Below are 22,107 nucleotides of genomic sequence, written 5' to 3'. Positions count from 1 at the left end.
TTCCCACGGCACGTAGCAGTCAGTAGTCAGATACATAACTTCAGGACAAGGATTGGCTCTAAAGGCTGGGTCGGACAGGCTGGAGTGCGCCCCCCGCTGGAGCTACGGTGCGGCCACTTACTAGGGAAAGTAAGGCTGGTGTCATGAATATATGGCGGGAGTAACTATCAAAGGCAGCATTAAAATATATTATTTATTTGTGAGGCGGTATTGTCTCAAATACGTATCGCTTTCTCGGTATAACTCGTAATACCGGTATACCACTCAACCCTGAGCCTTACTAACGTTCGTGACCTCCTGTACCATTCCTTAATGACATAATTGTGTGATATCTGGCATATGTATGTTATAGAACAAGTAGATAAAGTATATAATAGCCCTAGTTGGAGCCACACACTGCGACAAGTGAGGACAAAAACAACTTATTAGCAATTAAGCGACAGATACCCAAAAGGGCATGTGCCCTGTATGGCTTAACAAAAGCATTTTTAAAATTTAAATTCCAGCATCAAAGCAACATTTTGGACCTGTACCTAACCTGCAGTTATTATACCTAACCTACAGTTATTATACTGTACCAAACCTGCAGTTATTTTACTGTACCTAACCTGCAGTTATACATAACCTGCTGTTATTTTACTGTACCTAACCTACAGTTATAATACCTAACCTTCTGTTATTATACCTAACCTGCAGTTATTATACTGTACCTAACCTACAGTTATTAGACCTAACCTGCAGTTATTATACTGTACCTAACCTACAGTTATTAGACCTAACCTGCAGTTATTATACTGTACCTAACCTGCAGTTATTAGACCTAACCTGCAGTTATTATACTGTACCTAACCTGCAGTTATACCAAACATCCAATTATTATACCTAACCTGCAGTTATTATACTGTACCTAACCTGCAGTTATTATACTGTACCTAACCTGCAGTTGTACCGAACCTGCAGTTATTATACCTAACCTACAGTTATTTTACTGTACCTAAACTGCAGTTATTATACCTAACCTGCAGTTATTATACTGTATCTAACCTGCAGTTATTATACTGTACCTACCCTGCAGTTATTACACTGTACCTAACCTGTAGTTACCGTATACCGAACCTGCAGTTATTATACCTAACCTGCAGTTATTATACTGTACCTAACCTGCAGTTATAATACTGTACCTAACCTGCAGTTATACATAACCTGCTGTTATTTTACTGTACCTAACCTGCGGTTATAATACCTAACCTTCTGTTATTATACCTAACCTGCAGTTATCAGACCTAACCTGCAGTTATTATACTGTACCTAACCTACAGTTATTAGACCTAACCTGCAGTTATTATACTGTACCTAACCTGCAGTTATACCAAACATGCAATTATTATACCTAACCTGCAGTTATTATACTGTACCTAACCTGCAGTTGTACCGAACCTGCAGTTATTATACCCAACCTACAGTTATTTTACTGTACCTAAACTGCAGGTATTATACTGTACCTACCCTGCAGTTATTATACTGTACCTAACCTGTAGTTATACCGAACCTGCGGTTATTATACCTAACCTGCAGTTATTATACTGTACCTAACCTGCAGTTATAATACTGTACCTAACCTGCAGATATACGAAATCTGCAGTTATTATACTATACCTAACCTGCAGTTATAATACTGTACCTAACCTGCAGTTATACGGAAACTGCAGTTATAATACTGTACCTAACCTGCAGTTATACGGAAACTGCAGTTATTATACTTATCCTGCAGTAATTATACTGTACCTAACCTGCAGTTATTATACTGTACCTAACCTGCAGTTATTATACCCAACTTGCAGTTATTTTACTGTACCTAAACTGCAGTTATTATACCCAACCTGCAGTTATTTTACTGTACCTAAACTGCAGTTATTATACCTAACCTGCAGTTATTATACTGTACCTAACCTACAATTATACCGAACCTGCAGTTATTATACTGTAGCTAATCTACAATTATACCAAACCTGCAGTTATTATACTGTACCTAACCTGCAGTTATTATACCCAACCTGCAGTTATTTTACTGTACCTAAACTGCAGTTATTATACCTAAGCTGCAGTTATTATACTGTAGCTAACCTGCAGTTATACCTAACCTGCAGTTATTATACCTAACCTGCAGTTATTATACTGTACCTACCCTGCAGTTATTATATCGTTGCTAACCTGCAGTTATTATACCTAACCTGCAGTTATTATACTGTACCTAACCTGCAGTTACATCTAAACTGCAGGGATTATACTGTAGCCAACTTGCAGTTATTATACTGTACCTAACCTGCAGTTGTTATACTGTACCTAACCTGCAGTTATTATACTGTAGCTAACCTGCAGTTATTATACCTAACCTGCAGTGTGGTTGTCTGGTGGTTAGTCTTGTACATGCTTGGTGGTTTGTCAGTCTCTACACACGGACACGCGCGCTAAGTGACCGCTCTGCGTTTGTTTGTTTTCAAGACGCGCTCGAGCCTGTGTAGCTCATTATTGTGCAGCTCTAAGTAGTCTTTCCTGTGCAACAACAATCAGACGCTTTTAGCACAAAAGCTTTGGTGAATAATTCAGTGCTGATATTATTTGCTGAGGCTAGCATGAACAAGACGGGCCTCTAAACGACGTAAATGGATTCCTTCCACGAGATCTCCCAGTCAGGAGGGTGGGGGTGGGGGGGGGTGGTGGTGAAGAGAGGTGTTGTTTGTGGTGATATGATAGATGGTGGTCCAAGTGGTGGTGGTGGTGAGGGGGGGGCGGGATGCACTCTCCGACTCGCTAATTGGCATAGACCGTGTCCTAGGAAGACACTCCCAGTTTGGGTGGACCCACTTGATCAGTCTGCAGTGCAGTGTGGCTTTATAAGCGCCGACCTGCACCCTTCAACCTCGCTCATGAGCCGACCCCAAAGAAATCGGGTGAGTTTGAGGAAAGGTCTTTGCAGCCCCGGACCACAGATGGAGTTAGCATGTGTGAAGGGAGCAAGGATGCGGGGGTTTGGGGGGTGAACTTTCAGGTCAGGAGGGTGCATGCTGCTTTGCTTGGAGCCCACTTTTAAGTTTGCACTGTCTTTATGTAACAGGTTCAAATATGTATTTCGTTGTATCATCTTTTAGATATTACACAAAATGTGTGCGTTACATGAAATTACCTGATGTTTGTTTTATGTTATGTCAACATGTGGAACCTATGTGTCAGTGTGTTAATTGCTCTGACACCTGCCATGTTTTAGGGCACGCCTTTCTACTCCCCTTGTCTGCCCACAATTGGCACAATATTTGGCTGGATGTTGTTTTATCTTGATTTGTTTTCAGATGCAATTATAGTGCAACTGTGCAGTAACACTGTTGTTGATTTACCACCGGTTACATTTCCATGACCAACCAACCTTTTGGAAGTTAAACGTCTAGATTTGTGTATTTCTGTACTACACTACACTTTATTTACATATAGCGTCTGATTATATGCTAATATGGGTATATGTACAGTCACATCAAGAAACATCTCGTTTTGATGAGTTCAGCATGTCCAAAAAGGAGTAGGTAAAAGCTGAGCTTATTTATCCCTACCCCTTGTCTCCATGTCTCAACAATGACTTTACACTTTTCATTGTAATATTTAAGATTAAGATGAGGTCCAATGTTAATTATGTACACATGTACTGTATACACATTGTTCTACGTTTCTGGTGTTTGTTAATGGCTGAAATAAGTGACTTTTAAAGGGGAACTGAACTTCTTTTTTTATTTTTTTATTTGCCTATCATTCACAATCCTTATGTAAGACAAGCAAATAAATTTTTCTTGTTTTGATACATTCTAAGGCATAAAATACAGCTAGTACGAGGTGGCTAACAATGCAGCTGATGGGAATACACTATTACGCTCATAACGCCCGCTAAAGGAAAATACTCCATTTGCATCTTGTGACCTAAATATTAAGCAAGTATTAGCGATATTGCTATCATAAGCACTAACGTAGGCAATCTATTTTTAGCGGCGCCGTGATCAGGGCTAATTAGCTTATGCTGCTATAATGCATTACTGAGCCGGCCGGTGTTCTGCTCCTGCTGGTGCATTGCTTCTAAGATGTTGAAGGTTAATTCTATATTATAAATCATGCCTCTCACCTGGATAATAGAATGACGTGGCCATAAACCGAGAAGTTGGTAAACTTTGACATCCAACCTAGACCCGGAGATGGCGAGAAAGATATGAAAAGACTCTTGTTTGCGTCCCTTTTTTTTCCTCTTTTTTTTAGCCCTTTGTGATTATTTATATAAACAGGAAGATATGACTGCATCCCTGTGAGAGCAGACATTGTTCAGTAAGTGATTGTTTGAATATGTTTGAAGTTGGTATTTCTTGTTCAGCACTTAGCAATACAGGGCATGATGTTTGGTGTTTGTTGTTGAAGGGAAAATCGAACGTTGTGATGCTTCTGTGAAATTAAAACGTCAAGGGTATGCTTAAAATGGGCAAAATACGTCAATTTTACATGTTATTATATATGTGCCTGTTACTACATTACATATATACTTACAGTGTGTATATAAAACGATGGAGGTTTTTTAAAACGCTTTATAGACGAGATAGAGCGACTCCCATTAGCTACATTGTTAGCTGACTTTTGCTTATTTACGAGTTAAATGCATAAAAACATATGCATAAAGATTGTGAATGATAGGCAAAATTTAGTTTCAGCAATTTCAGTTCCCCTTTATAGTTTCCGAATTTGAACCTTGAAGCAAAACAATATTTTGTAAATAGTGAAGAGCAAAAAGTAGGCTAAATGTACTTTGAAAAAAGGCAATCCAGTTATTTAATAATGCTTATAATTAAGATTTGTTCATCATTTATTATATGTCAGGTTTTGTAATTTTCTATTATTGCTATTTGTTTACACAACAGATTGTTATGACAGTCTCTGGTTTGTACTTTAATATCAGATGTGTGGTTCATTGGATGCATCTTAACGCAAGTTCAGTTTGTACGGTTTTTGACATGATTCATCAAATTAGACGTGCAATATTGCATGTTCATGTTCAACATATACATTAAACTGCAGTCTAATTACTGGATTTTTTTTGCTGCTTATTGTTCAGTCATTGTCCAAAAGTATCAGCCTGTTTGAATATTGCAGACAAACCTTTAATTTAAATTCAATTGCCAATAAGATTTTGTACAGTAGTTTGAAATTGAATCTGAAGCGTTTTGATTAATTGTTGGTTTTTTTGGATAGGAAACCATAAAAATACCAAATCTAATTCGGAGTCAAACAACATTTAAACATTCGTAACTTCCATACAAGTGTTAAAGGGGAACATTATCACAATTTCAGAAGGGTTAAAACCATTAAAAATCAGTTCCCAGTGGCTTATTTTATTTTTCGAAGTTTTTTTCAAAATTTTACTCATCACGCAATATCCCTAAAAAAAAAGCTTCAAAGTGCCTGATTTTAACCATCGTTATATACACCCGTCCATTTTCCTGTGATGTCACACAGTGATTCCAAAACAAACAAACATGGCGGATAGAACAGCAAGATATAGCGACATTAGCTCGGATTCAGACTCGGATTTCAGCGGCTTAAGCGATTCAACAGATTACGCATGTATTGAAACGGATGGTTGTAGTGTGGAGGCAGGTAGCGAAAATGAAATTGAAGAAGAAACTGAAGCTATTGAGCCATATCGGTTTGAACCGTATGCAAGCGAAACCGACGAAAACGACACGACAGCCAGCGACACGGGAGAAAGCGAGGACAAATTCGGCGATCGCCTTCTAACCAACGATTGGTATGTGTTTGTTTGGCATTAAAGGAAACTAACAACTATGAACTAGGTTTACAGCATATGAAATACATTTGGCAACAACATGCACTTTGAGAGTGCAGACAGCCCAGTTTTCATCAATTAATATATTCTGTAGACATACCCTCATCCGCTCTCTTTTCCTGGGTCTGGCGGCAGATTTCTTTGACTTTATCGTTGGAAATGCATCTGCTTTGAGTGTCGCAGGATATCCACACATTCTTGCCATCTCTGTCGTAGCATAGCTTTCGTCGGTAAAGTGTGCGGAACAAACGTCCAATTTCTTGCCACTTTCGCATCTTTGGGCCACTGGTGCAACTTGAATCCGTCCCTGTTCGTGTTGTTACACCCTCCGACAACACACCGACGAGGCATGATGTCTCCAAGGTACGGAAAACAGTCGAAAAAAACTGAAAATAACAGAGCTGATTTGACTCGGTGTTTGTAATGTGTTTGAGAAAATGGCGGATTGCTTCCCGATGTGCGATTGTTCAGCACAACGTGATGTCATCGCTCCGAGAGCGAATAATAGAAAGGCGTTTAATTCGCCAAAATTCACCCATTTAGAGTTCGGAAATCGGTTAAAAAAATATATGGTCTTTTTTATACAACATCAAGGTATATATTGACGCTTACATAGGTCTGGTGATAATGTTCCCCTTTAAGTATAAGTTGGTGCATCTGTTAAAAGCAGCCTCAGAAACCTTGGAGTTGCGTTGGATCAGTCCATGTCTTTGGAGGGTCACTGCCGTCAACTGACCAAAAACTGTTTTTATCATCACAGAAATATTTCTAAAGTGAGAACATTTTTGTCAAAATTGGATCCCGAAATGATCATTCATGCATTCATTTCGTCTTGTATTGACTATTGCAATTATCTTTTCACTCTTTTCAACAAGTCAACGCTAAAGAGACTTCAGACTGTACAAAATGCAGCGTCCAGACTCTTGACCTGTGCAGCGGTATCTCCCCCATTTTATCCAGTCTGCATTGGCTTCCAGTTAGATTTTAGTCCTGACATTCCGAACGTTGCATGGTGGGACCCTCAGTACACACTGACTTGTTATGCCCTTACTCTTCAGGGCTCTGGTCTTCAGGCCGGGGTCTTCTAAAGAGCCCCAAAACTTGTTTTAAAACCCGTGGAAACCTGGCATTCCATAACCTGACTCTCGCCAGAACCTTGTAGTTCACTGACCTCCACACAAGGATCTGGGATCGAGGGCAGTGCATACACCTTCAAGTTAGCAAAAAATAATGAACCAATCAAGATCGCCGGGCGGGATTTCATAGATGTGACGTAGCGGCGAAGCGACTGTTTGATTCAAACAACAATGGCGGCACGATTCTGCTATTCCAACTGTTTTGTCGAATCTATCGAATATTAATTATTTAAATTAATTAATTATTTTCGCTCTGTCGTTATCCGATATGTTGGCTGTTCTGTTTTGGATTTCCCAGCGTCGCTCTCATCAGCTTCACGGGTTGATTTCGATGTGAGTGGTTGAAGTAGCACGTCATTCAAGATAACGGACAAGTGGTTTATCTAATCACATACAATGATTTTTTTTACAAGGCCTTGCCTTCTGAAATACATCTCCTATTGAGAAGTCCCAGATCTTTGTGTGAAACTCAGCGAAATACAAGGATCTGACGAGAGTCAGGTTAGGCATTCCAAACTATCGCTCCCAGACTCTGGAACAACTTGCACCAGTCCCTCCGTGATCTTGACTGTGTTGAAACTTTTAAGAAACATTTGAAAACTTCTCTTTTTAGTAAAGCTTTTAGTTAATGCACCTTTTAACTATCAATTGTAATCTACTGTATATCCTTTTTATGATGTTTTAATTGAATTGTTGTTTTACTTCACCTATGTTTTGTACAGCGCTTTGTGATTTTATCTGTGAAAAGCGCTTTATAAAAATAAAAAAGTACTTACTTAATTACTTAAGTGGTGATAATATAAGACTTAAAACCAATAAAACACTCAAGTCTGTTCATTCTATTACTAAAAACGGAATGTACAGTTGGTCCTCATGCATTCCACTTTTGAAATGTGATTCTTACTTGTAGCAGGAAGGGTAAAAAGACGTTTTTCATGATAACCCACTCAATCTCCAGTGAATGCATATCGTCAAGTTCTGTGTTGAGAAACGAGTGAGTGTAAACGGTTCGTTGTCCAGTTCAGAATCAGTTCTTCACTTTTTGTCTCGTTGCATGACTGAATGGCTCAGATAGCATGTGTCCTGTTTCTTGATCTATGGCAAGTTACCTGAATGCTACCTATCAGTGTCACCTTGCCCGTGATGCACCTGTCAAGAAAGGGAAGGGGGGTGAGGGTTCTGGGCTGCGACTCTGATTACAGCAGGATGCATGGCCATTGTGCAGCAGAGATCCATTTGAATGGGAGCAGGTGCTGTTGAAGGGAGGTGGACGTGGCCTCCTGGCTCCGTCTTGTTCCGCCTAATCAAGAAGACAAAGTGAAAGGGAAGGGCCTGGCATGTTTGCAGGAGGGTATGCCGGCGGCTCCCAGGGGGTACCCGGCACACACAGGTCCAGTCACTGTCCTCCTGAAAACCTACAGATCCCTAAACCGACGGCGCCGAGCAGCGGTGTTCGGAAGAGCAACAGCAGCAGCAGCGGAAAGATGTTGTCCATGACATACAGCGAGAGCATCCGGAGCGGGATCAGCCGCTACCACTCGGACCAGGGGCTCAACCAGCCCCCCAGCAGGCCCACCGACCAGGCGGAGCTGCAGAGACTGCGGGAGCAAAGAATCGCCGCTCAGATTAAGAATATGGAAGACTTCCTGACGATGAATGGTCTCGCCATGGAAGAGTGTGTGTCCTATCAAACAGGGATGAAGTACAGGTAAGATCGTGACAACCAGCAAATCTTGTGGTTGGAAGAGACCAGATGTTTGAGGCTTGGCTGCAAGTTTTGACTTGTTTACTGGTGTTTTTTGATTGATATAATGCCACAGTGGCACGGGGGTTAGTACGTGTGATTAACAACACGAAGGTCCTGGGTTCAATCCTGGGCTCAGGATCTTTCTGTGTGGAGTTTGCATGTTCTCCCCGTGACTGCGTGGGTTCCCTCCGAGGACTCCGGCTTCCTCCCACCTCCAAAGACATGCACCTGGGGATAGGTTGATTGCCAACACTAAATTGGCTCTAGTGTGTGAATGTGAATGTTGTCTGTCTATCTGTGTTGGCCCTGTGATGAGGTGGCGACTTGTCCAGGGTGTACCCCGCCTTTCGCAAGAATGCAGCTGAGATTGGCTCCAGCACCCCGCGACCCCGTAAGGGACAAGCGGTATTAGGATGGATGGATAATGCCAACATTTTCTTTATTCTGTCGCCCACCTCTGGATTGTGCTAATGCAAAAGTGGAAGGAGTCTTAATTGAATCAATTAGGTGAACTGTGTTAAATGGGTTGTACTTGTATAGCGCTTTTCTACCTTCAAGGTACTCAAAGCGCTTTGACACTACTTCCACATTTACCCATTCACACACACATTCACACACTGATGGAGGGAGCTGCCATGCAAGGCGCTAACCAGCACCCATCAGGAGCAAGGGTGAAGTGTCTTGCTCAGGACACAACGGACATGACGAGGTTGGTACTAGGTGGGGATTGAACCAGGGACCCTCGGGTCGCGCACGGCCATTCTTCCACTGCGCCACGCCGTCCCTCGTGTTGGGTGGAGTCATAGGTTTTTTAAAGGATTGCCATGCTGAAGCTCTTCTTTGTGGCTCTTTCATGCGGCTCCTGTACCATACACCTGTAAACCACTACTGTAGGGATTGTGAAAATCCATGGTGTCTCATATACGTTTTTTAGGGACGACTGTAACGGTTGTGGCTGTAGGAAACACCGTAGTGTAGTTTTAACTAACTCCACAAGATGGCAGTAGCTGTATTTGAAATATCACCAGCAAATATGGGTAGCGTTACATTTGAACGCATAAGAGTACTGATACTTTTGAAAGGGTGCCTGTGCTTTATTGTTGCCCGAATTGAGACTTAAACAATGCCTTTTTACTTGTATGGTATTTTGTGACATCAGAATCAGAAATACTTTATTATACAGTCCAAGCCTGGGCCAAACTGAGGCCAAGGGAAAAAAAACTCATAGCCCTAGCACACATAAGCATATGTGTAAGAGGGAAACATCAAAGAACACAAAGGACATTTAAAGAGCAGAGCTGATGCAACCAGCCATTTCTACATACAGCTACAAAAGTAAAACAACAACAACAACAACAAAAACATTTAACACGCCATCGTCTGCTGGGGTGGGGAGAGCATGGCCAGAGACAGGAGCAGACCCAACAAAGCAACCAAGAGAGCCGACTCCACCCTCGGCCGCCCACTAACTCTCGGCCAGTGTCCAGGCCGCATGGATGACATGCAAGTTTAACAGAATAGTAATTTTTATACTTACTAGATACTAGTTAGTTAATTAGCCAGCTAGCAACGCAATTCAAAAAGTTATAAACAGATTTTGATTAAACTCAGTAAACATCATAAATGGGATAAGGAACAAGCGTTTAAAATGTGGGCCGTGTCCGAATCACCGTCTGTAGTCAGGATTGTTCCAAAGGTTTCAGCACTACTTCTCCCTAGACAAATTTGAACACATTGTCGTTATTATTTGCCCGCACTTGATTATCAGAGTTTGCCGTCTTGAATTGTCTTCTCAGTTCAACAATCGGCTCTCGTTAATCAGTTCACAGCTGGCAGCAATCTGAGAACAGTTGCCCTCTCTCCTCATTGCTTAAGTCCCTCATATTTTCGTTCACCACTGTTGATGCTTCCTTGAGACTATAAATGATCTCTTACTGCTAGCTCTATGTTCAAATAATCTGTTTAATGTGGTTAAATATGTGGGTAAACTGTCTTTAATATGTAGTTAAACGGATTAATATTTGTCTTTAGACATAATAATGGTATTAGTACCACATATCTACTGCTTTGGATGTATATTTTTCCTTAATTGCTTCTAATGTGCCAAATGTATTTCCATGGTGTAAGTGATTCATTCATTTACTGACTGTAATCTGAAGTTACCCTTAATTTATTTAGAACTGATGGTCTGTTCTAGGATGGTGTGTTTCAGAATTTGGCGAAAATTGCCAAAAATGTACTATTTCAAGTTTATGGATCGATCCTTCCCAATAATAATTTGCGCTATTTTAATGTCATAATGTCATCTTAATTTGAAAAAAGAAAGAAAATCTGTGTTCCAGATGGATTACATTTGCTTAGCATTGTTATTTGATCATAAATTGTTGTATTGAATTACTTTTTTGGGAAAAAAAACAAATATAAACAGAGATATTTATCATAAACATCTTCCAGAATAAAGAGTGGCATGAGTGTCAATGATGTCTCCCATTGTTGTTCTGGCAGGACTACCTGTGCATATTAAGGATTTAATAATGTTGCCTTATACTGTCGAGTCCATCTGAGGTCACATGTTTGGATTATGTACTAGCACTTTCGTCACAAGGATTTTGTTCTCAGGATTCTTTACTATTGAGAGATGAGGTCTGGTTAAGAGTGCTTTTCTAGTTTTAAATGAACTCTTCAGTGGTATCAAGTCTAGCTGAACATCTCCTTGCCATTATTACAACAAAGGTTCTGTTGCTGCGGTGTTGTAGCAATATATTTGTTTAACTAAAATGGATAAACTCCATAAGAAATTCTTTGAAATTTAGTTGTTGCAATGAGTTTTTCCATCTGTCCATTTTCTACCGCTTTTTGAAATTTTGCAAATAACTACCTCTTCCTTGATATTCCCTGCTTCCATGTAAAACTCTGTCATTGACCTGTTCGTTGTTTGGGCACTAAATTCCACAAATGATACGCTAGCAAACAGACTGGTTTGTTGAACGCAATGTTTGGCCGTAAGATAATCAAGACAATTTACTTTCGCAAAAGTTTTAATCGAAGTAAATTCTCCAACAATTGTGGTGTATAAAAACAGAGGTACCACTGTACATGCAAGGGGGATCAGGTTTCCAATTGCATGGTCTACATGTTAATACAAACCCCGTTTCCATATGAGTTGGGAAATTGTGTTAGATGTAAATATAAACGGAATACAATGATTTGCAAATCCTTTTCAACCCATATTCAGTTGAATGCACTACAAAGACAAGATATTTGATGTTCAAACTCATAAACTTTATTTTTTTGCAAATAATAATTAACTTCGAATTTCATGGCTGCAACACGTGCCAAAGTAGTTGGGAAAGGGCATGTTCACCACTGTGTTACATGGCCTTTCCTTTTAACAACACTGAGTAAACGTTTGGGAACTGAGGAGACACATTTTTTAAGCTTCTCAGGTGGAATTCTTTCCCATTCTTGCTTGATGTACAGCTTAAGTTGTTCAACAGTCCAGGGTCTCCGTTGTGGTATTTTAGGCTTCATAATGCACCACACATTTTCAATGGGAGACAGGTCTGGACTACAGGCAGCCCAGTCTAGTACCCGCACTATTTTACTATGAAGCCACATTGATGTAACACGTGGCTTGGCATTGTCTTGCTGAAAAACATATTTTGCTCCAAAACCTGTAAGTACCTTTCAGCATTAATAGCGCCTTCACATATGTGTAAGTTACCAATGTCTTGGGCACTAATACACCCCCATACCATCACAGATGCTGGCTTTTCAACTTTGCGCCTATAACAATCCGGATGTTTTTTTTCCTCTTTGGTCCACAAGACACGACGTCCACAGTTTCCAAAAACAATTTGAAATGGGGCCTCGTCAGACCACAGAACACTTTTCCACTTTGTATCAGTCCATCTTAGATGAGCTCAGGCCCAGCGGAGCTTACGGCGTTTCTGGGTGTTGTTGATAAACGGTTTTCGCCTTGCATAGGAGAGTTTTAACTTGCACTTACAGATGTAGCGACCAACTATAGTTACTGACAGTGGGTTTCTGAAGTGTTCCTGAGCCCATGTGGTGATATCCTTTACACACTGATGTCGCATGTTGATGCAGTACAGCCTGAGGGATCGAAGGTCACAGGCTTAGCTGCTTACGTGCAGTGATTTCTCCAGATTCTCTGAACCCTTTGATGATATTACGGACCGTAGATGGTGAAATCCCTAAATTCCTTGCAATAGCTGGTTGAGAAAGGTTTTTCTTAACCTGTTCAACAATTTGCTCACGCATTTGTTGACAAAGTGGTGACCCTCGTCCCATCTTTGTTTGTGAATGACTGAGCATTTCATGTAATCTACTTTTATACCCAATCATGGCACCCACCTGTTCCCAATTAGCCTGTTCACCTGTAGGATGTTCCAAATAAGTGTTTGATGAGCATTCCTCAACTTTATCAGTATTTATTGCCACCTTTCCCAACTTCTTTGTCACGTGTTGCTGGCATCAGATTCTAAAGTTAATGATTATTTGCAAAAAAAAAAAAAAAGTTTATCAGTTTGAACATCAAATATGTTGTCTTTGTAGCATATTCAACTGAATATGGGTTGAAAATTATTTGCAAATCATTGTATTCCGTTTATATTTACATCTAACACAATTTCCCAACTCATATGGAAAAGGGGTTTGTATGATCCTCAAAAAAGCATAAGGTGTTCATTTAAAAAAATCGTTTTTTTAACCGAATTCATGCAATAGTTCTGCATGTAAGTAAGCACTGACCGATGTGCATAAGTGCTGCTGTTGTTGACAGAGATCAGTGACCAGAGTGTACGTATGGCAGACAGCCGTTGCCATGTTGAGGGCACTTAAGTGGTCCTTGAGTCTTGTATGTCACAGCAGCTGGCGAGTTACTATGGTTGGGGTGCAACCATGTATGACTTCCCCAATTATTGTAATTGGTTTAGTTTTCATGTTTTTTTAAGACCACCGTATATATCGTGATAGCGAGACTGCTATTAAACATTTACAAACGATCCAATACAATGGTAACAATGGTGGACTTTCACTATCACTGCCTGCTGTTTTTAGCGACCAAACAATGTGACATGTTAACCGTTTGACTGGACGTACACTCCAAGGTTCAAGTGACACTATTCTTCGCCCAATACGCATATGGCTTACATGGAATTGGATATCGTCCAATGGGAGTCAGGCCTCTTTCCGATGTAGATTGTAGATATACCCTGGCCTTTGTGAGCCTGGCGTAATTAAAATGTTTGGATTAATGACTTTACACACGTGTCAACCCAAAAGAAACACTTCCATGGTAAATTCATTAACACCTGCTGTCAATGAAAATGAAAGCACTGAGCATTCAATAGAACGGGGTCAGAATAGTGTGCGTTAGAAGTGCTTCTATATTATTTAACCTTCGAGTATCCTACAGCAGGGTTTCTTAACCTTTTTGACCTCGGGGCCCAACTTTTCCACTACTAAGTTGCCCGGGGCCCACTCAAATATTAACACTAAATATTAATTACTTTTGATTTTAATAATATTCAAAAACTACACTGCTAAAATTGAAATAAATACATATGCAAAATAAAAAAGGTAACATAAAATAAAATCTAATTAAATTTAATAATAATTAAAGTATATTATGATTTTTTTTTAAATAAACTGTCAATAAAATTAAGGTGCAAATGAAAATACAGCTTCACTTTAGTCATAATTTTTGCGCTTAAACGTTTCTATCACTTTTGCTCCTGACTTCTTTTGTTTGTTTTGATATTGTCATTACTGCCACAAGTGGTAGAAAAGTTTATTACAACTGAGTATCGCTGCCGCCCATACGGACCACAGCTGAGAAACAAATATTTTTTGGCGCCCCTCTGGGAAACGCTCACCGCCCTATGGTTAAGAAACACCGTCCTACAGTACACAGTAGTAGCTTGATGTGTGGTATACAAAACCAATACATGCTTGGGTCTGTAATTAGTGACAGGTCAAAAAACATTGGCAGCCGGTAAGGATGGGTGCCTTTCACATTTGAACCAACACGGTACCAATTCCTGATACCTGGGAATCGCTACCGGTACTCAAAAAAAAATAAAAAATTCCGGTACTTTTAATAATAAAATCGCATTTTTTATGTAACTTTTGAAAATTACCTGATTGTGATAACTGTGCTGTCTGGTTTTTATGTCATGTTTTCTTATTATTGACCTTGTTCACATTACAGGTCAATTCCGATTTTTTTGTCAATATGTGACCTGTATCAGATTTTTTATTATCAACCTGGCCTTTTCCGTGTATGGATTTAAATCAGATATGCATCCGATGCGACTGCAGTCTGAACTAGAGATTGACCGATCAGTTTTTTTCAGGGCCAATACGATACAGATTAGTAGTACTGTAGTCAATGAGGCCAATAACCACTATTGAGAGCAGATATTGGTTTGCTAGAAAAGTTTGCCAAACATGAATAGCATATCAGTAAACAGCTGGATAAGGCTTTAAGTTGTTTTTTTAACATTATTTTTGAGGAAACTTCGGACCAGTAACGACATGATGTGTCGCTATTGTTGTGGTTAATTTGGAACTAATCTAAATTATCTGTGGATTAGAGATGCGCGGATAGGCAATTATTTCATCCGCAACCGCATCACAAAAGTCGTCAACCATCCGCCATTCACCCGAACTAACATTTAATCAAAACCGCACCCGCCCGCCATCTGCCACCCGCCCGTTGTTATATATCTAATATAGACGATGCAAGGCATTAGTGAGGTTACAAAGCTTTTGCCTGTCAAAGAAAAGAGACTGATCCAATGCAGCAGAGACATTCAATGCGTGCCACGCTGTCACGGCCCAGAGGCACACCAGTGCGCAATCATCTGGGAGCCGCGCTGAGCGCACCTCCAAGCGCGCTCGCGCTACTCAAACTGCTGCAGGCAGCTGCATTCACACATGCATCTGTAAGCCTTGTTTTAACATCCTGTGGCACTCTTCTGGGATCACGGCGGACGAAACTGCTCATGCTCAGGGTGTTTGTGGAGGTTCGGGGTTTTGCACAAATGTGATGCACCATGTTAGATGTCCCGGTTTTGTGACTGTCGTAGACATAAACAGCGTCGCAGCTCTTGCAAATCACGTAGCCAGCATTACTATCATCCTGATTTACAACCTCATAAAAACGAGTCCACGCTGAACTTTTCTGGCCTTTTTTTCCCCTGGTCTTTAGTATTCCCTTTTTTAGTTTGTCACGTACCACGTTTGCTGCCGGCGTTGCCATCTCTTTTTTTTTTCTTCTTCTGTTGTGGCATGCTGCAGGTGCCTGCTCGTTTTTCGTATGTGGGTAACAACATTTAACTATGTATATATATTTCCGAATTGGTTTAACTGCCACCCGCCTGAATCTATTTAAAATAAAAAAAAATTTAATTTCAACCGCCCGACCCGACCCGCGGATAAAATCTAAATTTTTTTTTATTTCAACCGCCCGACCCGCGGATAATCCGCGGACTCCGCGGTTGTGTCCGCAAACCGCGCATCTCTACTGTGGATTTCACAAACACCAGAGGAGAATCAACATTTGCGGTTCAAAATATAGGAAATCTCCTGAGAAAATTGGTAAGAATATGGGATTCTTCTACATCACAATAATTCGCCATATGCCGTATTTTTCGGAGTATAAGTCGCACCGGAGTATAAGTCGCACCTGGCGAAAATGCATAATAAAGAAGGAAAAAAACATATATAAGTCGCAAACTATGAAAAAAACTGCGACTTATAGTCCGAAAAATACGGTACTCATTTTATAGCAATTTATGGATGTATTAAATTTGTAAGAATTCCTCGTCAGGAATTCAGTTCTGGGCTCCTTCACGTAGCTTACATTTATTCTTGGATGTTACGGAAATAATGAGAATATATGAGCTGCTGCCTGCTCTTCTTTACTTTTATAATAGGTCTCCTATTTGTCAAAATATTTACACAAAGTTTTGATTTTAGGCGGGGATATCTTTTCTGTCATTATCATGTCCATCCATCTTTGTCACGGTGTTGTTGGATTGAATCACGGAACATAAAACTCGCTGCACTTCTTTTGATGAGTCGAGTATTCCTGAGGCTTGTCGAGCGGATGTCATCGCTGCAGGTGCGAAAACAAACAAAACGGAATCTGAAAAACAAAGAATGTGCCAGGACTGAGACCGAGTAGAATTAAAGCCATGTTTACTTCCGTAAACACTGCAGCACGTATGACGTCATGTCTGTGTGCAGGTCAGATTGCATTCACATTAGACATCACAATCTTAAAAAAAATGTGAACGACTAAAGAAAAAGATCAAATTTGAATTGGACATCTTATCCTGCGGTGTGAACGTACACTTAAGGTCCTTTGCAAACATTATATAATAGACTTTGCATGCAGTTGCAATTCCAAGACACTTAATGGCAGTAGTTTGTAGACTGTGTTTTGCACAGCTAGGAAGTAATTGTTGTCAAGAAGCTAAATGTACCAGTATAGTCTTGTTATGCACCCTACAAAGTGATTATACAGTAAGTATTATACTTAATACACACCAGCTGTTTGATTGTAACGTGCATCTTAGCTGCAGTTTTCAATTAACCTGGGGAGACTGTAGTATTCAAAGGGGCAGGACTGAATTCAGCCAAATGGTACCGTCTAAGAGATAGGCTCGCGACCCCAAAAGGGAATAAGCGGTAGAAAATGGATGGATGGATGGTACCGTCTAATAGAGGCACAACATTATGGAATACTTTACCGGAGCACCTAAGAAACTGTGGGACCGACCTGACATTTAAAGGGGTGCTAGAAAATTAGTTGAAGTCAAACCAGTCATGTTCCCATAGATGATGCACCCTTGGACTATCTCTCTTTTAAAACTCTGATTATTTGTACCTGAGGTGTTATTGTTTGTCTATTGTGTCCATGTGTTTGTGTCTTTATACCTGCCTTAGGACAATGGATGCAATTTAGATTTTGTGCCAATGCCAGCTTTTTTTGTTGACACATTGATTATTATGTGCTGCCCTAATTCAAATAAATGAAAACATTAACGAACGTGTTGAAATCGCCATCTTAAATGGCTAATGCTAATTAGTAGCATGTATATGGAAAAGCCCATGTAAATTAGCATAGAGCTACCACATTTTGAAAAAGTGGGGTCTTACTTTACGTTTGAGTGTTTTTCTATTAGGCATACTTTCTTTGTTAGCATTGGAAATTGCAACATAGCATGCAAGAGTCTGATTGAGTCCGCTCTGAGTGCTGCTTGAGTGATTGTTTCTTTGCAGAGCTGGTGTTTAAGTCTGCAACCAGTCGTGGCGTCACGTGTGACAAAGGTATCCAAATTTGGCACTGTTTGATTTCACGTGAATCAATACCGGGTATTAGAGACGGAATTCGGTCGGTGCATATACAAGTAGAGAATTCGGTACCCATCCCCAGCGGCCGGCAACTACTGTGGCTTTTTCTATGGTCCACAAGATGACACTAGCTGCCTGTCAAGTTATCTCTTTCCCTCATGTATTAGTGTCAAACTAATGCATGTTACAGTTATACTAACACTGTTGTTTTAAAAAGTTCCAACTCATCAGCGCTATTATTGCTGGCTAAGCAGTCTGCTGTTCATTGCTATTACAACATCGGTTCCCTTGCTCCTGTGTTGCGCAATATACTTAGAATACATGACCATATAATAAGGACTTTGCAGATTTTAATAATAAAAGCCTCTCACCATTTATTGCCTGCTTTCAAATATCGCCCTGTCTTCTTTGTGCTTTATTCTATATAGCATTATTTCCATTTACTGTTAAAAAAAAAGTTTATTATTGTTTACTTCTGGCCAGTAGTATTAATCCTAAGTACGAGCGTAATCCTCTCTTTGTGTTGTTGTTTCGTGTGTAAATGTAAATGCAGATATGAATAGGACACTTTTACAAAACCCAAAACCAGTGAAGTTGGCACTTTGTGTAAATCGTAAATAAAAACAGAATGCAATGATTTGCAAATCCTTTTCAACCTATATTCAATTGAATAGACTGCAAAGACCATATACTTAACATTTGAACTGGAAAACTTTATTTTTTGCAAATATTAGCTCATTTGAAATGTGATGCCTGCAACATGTTTCAAAAAAGTTGGCACAAGTGGCAAAAAAGACTGAGCAAGTTCAGGAAGTCTCATCAAACACTTATTTGGAACATCCCACATGGGGATGGGGAGAGGGTCACCACTTTGTCAACAAATGCGCAAGCAAATTGTCCAACAGTTTAAGAACAACATTTCTCAACGAGCTATTGCAAGGAATTTAGGGATTTCACTATCTACGGTCCGTAATATCATCAAAAGGTTCAGAGAATCTGAAGAAATCATTGCACATAAGCAATGATATTACAGACCTTCGATCCTTCAGGCGGTACTGCATCAAAAAGCGAAATCAGTGTGTAAAGGATATCACCACATGGGCTCAGGAACACTTCAGAAAACCACTGTCAGTAACTACAGTTGGTCGCTACATCATCCATCCATTTTCTACCGCTTATTCCCTTTGGGGTCGCGGGGGGCGCTGGAGCCTATCTCAGCTACAATCGGGCGGAAGGCGGGGTACACCCTGGACAAGTCGCCACCTCATCGCAGGGCCAACACACATAGACAGACAACATTCACACTCACATTCACACACTAGGGCCAATTTAGTGTTGCCAATCAACTTATCCCCAGGTGCATGTCTTTGGAGGTGGGAGGAAGCCGGAGTACCCAGAGGGAACCCACGCAGTCACGGGGAGAACATGCAAACTCCACACAGAAAGATCCCGAGCCCGGGATTGAACCCAAGACTACTCAGGACCTTCGTATTGTGAGGCAGATGCACTAACCCCTCATCCACCGTGCTGCCCTTGGTCGCTACATATGTAAGTGCAAGTTAGAACTCTACTATGCAAAGCGAAAGCCATTTATCAACAACACCCACAAACGCCGCCGGCTTCGCTGGGCCCGAGCTGATCTAAGATGGACTGATGCAAAGTGGAAAAATTTTTGTGGTCTGATAAGTCCACATTTCAAATTGTTTTTGGAAACTGTGGACATTGTGTCCTCCAGAACAAAAAGGAACATAACCATCCAGATTGTTCTAGGCACAAAGTTCAAAAGCCAGCATCTGTGATGGTATGGGTCAAAGCATAGGTAACTTAAACATCTGTGAAGGCACCATTAATGCTGAAAGGTACATACAGGTTTTGGAGCAACATATGTTGCCATCCAAGCAACGTCTTTTTAATGGACGCCCCTGCTTATTTCAGCAAGACAATGCCAAGCTACGTGATACAACAGCGTGGCCTAGACTGGCCTGCCTGTAGTCCAGAACTGTCTCCAATTAAAAATGTGTGACTTATTATGGAACCTAAACTATGACAACGTAGACCCCGGACTGTTGAACAACTTAAGCTGTACATCAAGCAAGAATGGGAAATAATTCCACCTGAAAAGCTTAAAAATTTGGTCTCTTCAGTTCCCAAACGTTTACGGAGTGTTGTTAAAAGGAAAGGCCATGTAACACAGTGGTAAAAATGCCCCTGTGCCATCTTTTTTGCAATGTGTTGCTGCCATTAAATTCTAAGTTGATGATTATTTGCAAAAAAAATAAGTTTCTCAGTTCGAACATTAAATATATTGTCTTTGCAGTCTATTCAATTGAATATTGTATTCTGTTTTTGTTAACGATTTACACAACGTGCCAACTTCACTGGTTTTGGGTTTAGTACAATGGCATTCTTTTTGTATTGTTTCAGTTTCATAAATTCACCAAAAGTTATATTGAGTCTATTCAGCTGATTAGAGAGCAAGCTTCCGCAGCTTGTAGGTTCATGACGATTACTTCTGTTTTGTTTGATCAGCCGTTTTACTGCCGCGTGACAGGCACAGTTTGGAAACAATTAAGGTATGTAAATAAATATTTACAAAATCATTTGTATCGGAATGTATGATGCTGCTAATATATGTACTAATTATTTCCTGTAAAATGTGGTCGGTGCGGCTGGAATACCACTGCGCTCTATAGCCAGGGAAATACTGTAATCAACTGTACTAAAATACAAATAATCAAAATTCAAAAGTGTTTAATGTGACTTAAAAATAATTATATTTTGTAATTATGCAAAAATTAGGTCAGAAAATTGACTAATAATGCTCGGTTTGGATCGACACTGTCAGAAAGATGTTTACTTAAGTGTATTATGGTGAATTTATTATATTTGATGTATTGTAATGTTGCGACTCCATCCCATTGTTCATTGGTACAAGCAGACAGTAGAAGTTGTGTGGGGCCAGACAGGAAGCTGTGTGTACACTATGTGGCAAGGGACCGTGGAAGTATAGATCTTCACAGCTACTTAGGCTAATGGACACAGTAATGACCCCGGCCCTCCATTTAGTCGCTCATGCCAGCGTACTATAGCTTGTTTTTACCATAACTCTTCCTCCATGTTCAGTAAACTCCTCCCAGCCCCCTCTGGGAAATAGTTTGATGGATGAATTATGTGGCAGTAAGTTGTTTTCAACTGATGTGATGGTGACTTTTATTTTAAAGTACCATGGCCTTGCCGCTTTGCAATGTGTAAAGCTGTATTAAACCTGTTTGGACACCAGAGGGCAGCATATACTTTATGAAATGGGAAATGCAGGAAGAAAGCAATGCTTGCCACTGGACTTTTAAACACAATGTAGATTGTATATGGGGGGTGGCTGGAGCCTATCCCAGCTGCACTTGGCACCCTGTACAAGTTGCCACCTCATTCCAATGAGATTTAAAAAATAAAATAAATGAATATACCTTGGCTGTTCGTTGCAGCTTGTGTCCAATAGAGGGCAGACGTCTTCTAGTTGAAAACCAGAGCTACATTTACAGTACATTTGCATCTGCCATTGCTTTATAAACATTTGTTTTTCTTCTCACATTATTTATGTTCTATTTGTCTGACTAGTTTTTTTTTTCTCAATAGCACTGTAGCCTGTTTTCCATGCAGTTTTTCTTTAGGCTATTCTTCTTTTTAGGACTAATTTAAGCCGCACTAGCATTTTTTTACAGTGCATCCTATAACACGGGGGTGCATACTGTAAATACCAAAATTGTTGCATATATACTGTAGGTACTAGTGTTGTCCCGATACCAATATTTTGGTACCGGTACCCAAATTATTTCGATACTTTTCTAAATAAAGGGGACCACAAAAAATTGCATTATTGGCTTTATTTTAACAAAAAATCTTAGGGTACATTAAACATATGTTTCTTACTGCAAGTTTGTTCTTAAATAAAATAGTGAACATACAAGACA

The 22,107-nt window shown here is 40.1% G+C and overlaps 1 protein-coding gene across 5 annotated transcripts in view; it reads left to right on the top strand.

Annotated features, from left to right (window-relative positions):
* Positions 1-22,107, top strand: part of kcnab2a (potassium voltage-gated channel subfamily A regulatory beta subunit 2a) — a 216,074-nt gene that overhangs the window by 85,263 nt on the left and 108,704 nt on the right. Inside the window, exon 1 of one of the 5 annotated variants that reach the window (XM_061938783.2) lies at positions 8,272-8,713. The exons of the other annotated variants lie outside the window; for them this stretch is intronic. Coding sequence (XP_061794767.1) covers positions 8,343-8,713 — 371 coding nt within the window. The 5' untranslated portion in view covers positions 8,272-8,342. Of the gene's footprint in view, positions 1-8,271; positions 8,714-22,107 lie in introns of those variants that run through there. 5 annotated transcript variants of the gene reach the window in all.

The sequence above is a fragment of the Nerophis lumbriciformis genome, linkage group LG03 (assembly GCF_033978685.3).
Source record: "Nerophis lumbriciformis linkage group LG03, RoL_Nlum_v2.1, whole genome shotgun sequence".
NCBI lineage: Eukaryota > Metazoa > Chordata > Actinopteri > Syngnathiformes > Syngnathidae > Nerophis > Nerophis lumbriciformis.
This window is presented reverse-complemented; position numbering and strand designations above follow the sequence as displayed.